This window comes from Sinocyclocheilus anshuiensis, unplaced genomic scaffold (assembly GCF_001515605.1).
Source record: "Sinocyclocheilus anshuiensis isolate Anshui unplaced genomic scaffold, SAMN03320099.WGS_v1.1 scaffold1764, whole genome shotgun sequence".
NCBI lineage: Eukaryota > Metazoa > Chordata > Actinopteri > Cypriniformes > Cyprinidae > Sinocyclocheilus > Sinocyclocheilus anshuiensis.
In genome coordinates, this window is record NW_015557159.1 from 81789 (window position 1) to 84612 (window position 2824).

The 2824-nt window shown below is 30.3% G+C and overlaps 1 protein-coding gene across 1 annotated transcript in view; it reads left to right on the forward strand.

Moving 5' to 3' along the window:
• The window catches only part of LOC107678263 (cyclin-F-like), a 23275-nt gene that overhangs the window by 17062 nt on the left and 3389 nt on the right, over positions 1-2824 (forward strand). Inside the window, exons 13-15 of the mRNA XM_016473470.1 lie at positions 616-715; positions 791-924; positions 1825-1997. Of these exons, the coding sequence (XP_016328956.1) occupies positions 616-715; positions 791-924; positions 1825-1997 (407 nt within the window). The remainder of the gene's footprint in view (positions 1-615; positions 716-790; positions 925-1824; positions 1998-2824) is intronic.

Sequence of the window (2824 nt, forward strand, 5' to 3'; positions counted from 1 at the left end):
AACATTAATTTTAGAATATTAGTTATTTTTTTAGTTATAGTATTTTTTATTTATTATTAGTTCTAATATTTTTATATTAATTTTAATGTTATTAGTTGAATATTGTTATAAATTGTCGTTAATTACTTTTATCATCATTATTAATTTATCTATGAATTTATTGGTGTTATTTGTTTTTATATTAGTGATATTATAATTATTAATGTTACAATTTTAGTATGTGATTTTATATTATTAATTATAATTGGTCATTATTTTAGTTTTATATAAAATTATTATTATTCTTATTATTTACAAAGTAAATGCTGTCATTTTGGTTTCATGGTGTCTTTAAAGCCTTTTGCACACTACAGAAATTTAGCTTCGATTTCTAAGAATACATTTGCAATTGAGAAAATATGTGCTTTAGTTGTGTCACCCGCAGCTGATAACTGCCTTTCAGTCGTGACCAAAATCTAGTAAAGTGTATATCGTATAGCCTCAGTGCACATTGTTGCATTATATTCCGTGGGCTTCAGTCAAGATCTCAATCAGACTGCATCTCTCAACCTCACATGCAACAGTCGCAAAAATCAAATGCGTTCAATCAAATCATAAGTTTCTCTCCGTTCACAGTTTCGGTCAAGATGTGCCCAAAGACTACAGACACGTGTCTCTGACCGGAGTCAAGCAGAGGTTTGAGGACGACGTATACCAGCAGATTAGCAGAGACGCGGTGAGTGTCATCGTCATCTCTCGGAGTCCGCTCTCCGCTGAAGTGTGTGTGAGGTGACGTGTGTTTCTGTCTCAGGTCATGGGCTTTAAGGAGCTCTGTCAGGTGCTGGAGGTCCCAGAGGTGGAGCCGCAGGTGGAAGCACCCAGCGCTAGCAGCCAGCTAGCAGAGATGCACACCTTCCTGTCCTCTCCTGCCAGCAACAGCAAGAGGTGTGAACTCGCGTTACGTGCATACGCTTATATCCTTTCTCGAGATGCAGGATAATGTTAGTGTTTGAACCCTGACTTTTTACGTTTGGTGGATATGAAACATTTTTCATGTGTAGCCTGTAATGAGTAACGGCCTTTATCTCGTGAGTGCAATCTTGGAATCACAATATTACTACATGAACGCCAAGACAGTTGGAGGATATGTCAAATATCATTCATTTCAGATTGTAGGGGGGGCTATAATTTAAGAAAATCCTTTAAATTCTGCAACTGTAATAGTTGCAATTTGCCACAATTGTGTACACCATTTATTCTTCTACGTTTTGTATAGAATTTTCCCTTCTTTTTTATGTGCTAGGACCCTAAAAAATATTAGGAAAAATATTATATGTCATATATAAACAGACAAACCATGATAATTTAAAAATAAGTGTGTAATATATTGTTAGTTAATTGGTTAGTTAATCGTCATTCATTTAGTTTTTTAACATTTTATAATTTTTATTCAGTTATAATATATAATAGAATCTTTATTCTTAGTTACATTTCTTTATTTAATTTTTTGTATTAATTATTAGTTATAATATTTATCATTTTATAAAAATTTTATTATTAAATATTTGCATCAATTATAAAACATTTTTAAAAAATTTGAGTTTATATATTTATTTAAAGTAAATTATCAAGGCTCTTGAATATTTTAAATGGTAATAATATTTCACAATATTACTTTTTTTTTGATCAGGTAAATGCAACCTTGTATATACAACACACACAGTATATATATATATATATATATATATATGTATATACATATACATTTTTTTTTTTTTTTCACCAAAAACATTCAACATTTATTTATTTATTTTTACTTTTTTTTTTGTTGTTGTTGTTGATCAGGAGGCGAGAGGACAGCATGCAGGCGCACCGGGGCAGCTTCCTGGCCACGCCCACAGCCGAGCTGTCCACTCAGGAGGAGTTGCTGCTGGGAGACATCCTGGACTGGAGCCTGGACACTTCCTGCTCCGGCTACGAGGGCGACCGGGAGAGTGAGGGCGAGAAGGACAGGGAAAGTGAGTGGGGGGGGGGGGCTCATATATCAGCTACATCATATTCTGATTCATCTTACACAAAAACAATAAGGCAAAGTTGTAATTGAAGCATGAGTCACATTAGTGTCACGACATCTTGAGTTCATCAATTTGAGATTCATGATGCATGGATTTTGAGTAACCACTTCAGTTTTAGTTATTTTTATAGAATAAATATATAGAAAATACATTTATATCAGTTTAAAGGACTAGTTAACTTAGGAATTACCCTCAAGTCGTTCTAATTCTATATTTCCTTTACTCCGTGAAACACGTTTCCCCCCCCCCACAAAAATAGTGTTGTTACAAATTTCAAATTAACAAAAATAATTTTAAAAATAATTTCATTGTTAGAAATATTAACAATAATTTTAATTATTGAAGTTCTTAAATAATTCATTGTTAACTTAATATTTTTTATTAAAGCAGTTGTATTCATTATAAAAAACAAACCTTTTAAGTAATATTGTCATCGTTAAATTACAAAACAAATTACTTTTTAATTCAATTAAAATGACGAAATTCATTATTTAATTTAATAGTATCATTCTTAATATTTTATTGTCAAATATTTTTAAAAATGAAAATGGATTATTTCACTATTTAATTTAAATTAATTAATCAAAATGTAATTATTTCAAACATTTTTAAAAAATTTGAGTTTATATATTTATTTAAAGTAAATTATCAAGGCTCTTGAATATTTTAAATGGTAATAATATTTCACAATATTACTTTTTTTTTGATCAGGTAAATGCAACCTTGTATATACAACACACACAGTATATATATATATATATATATATATA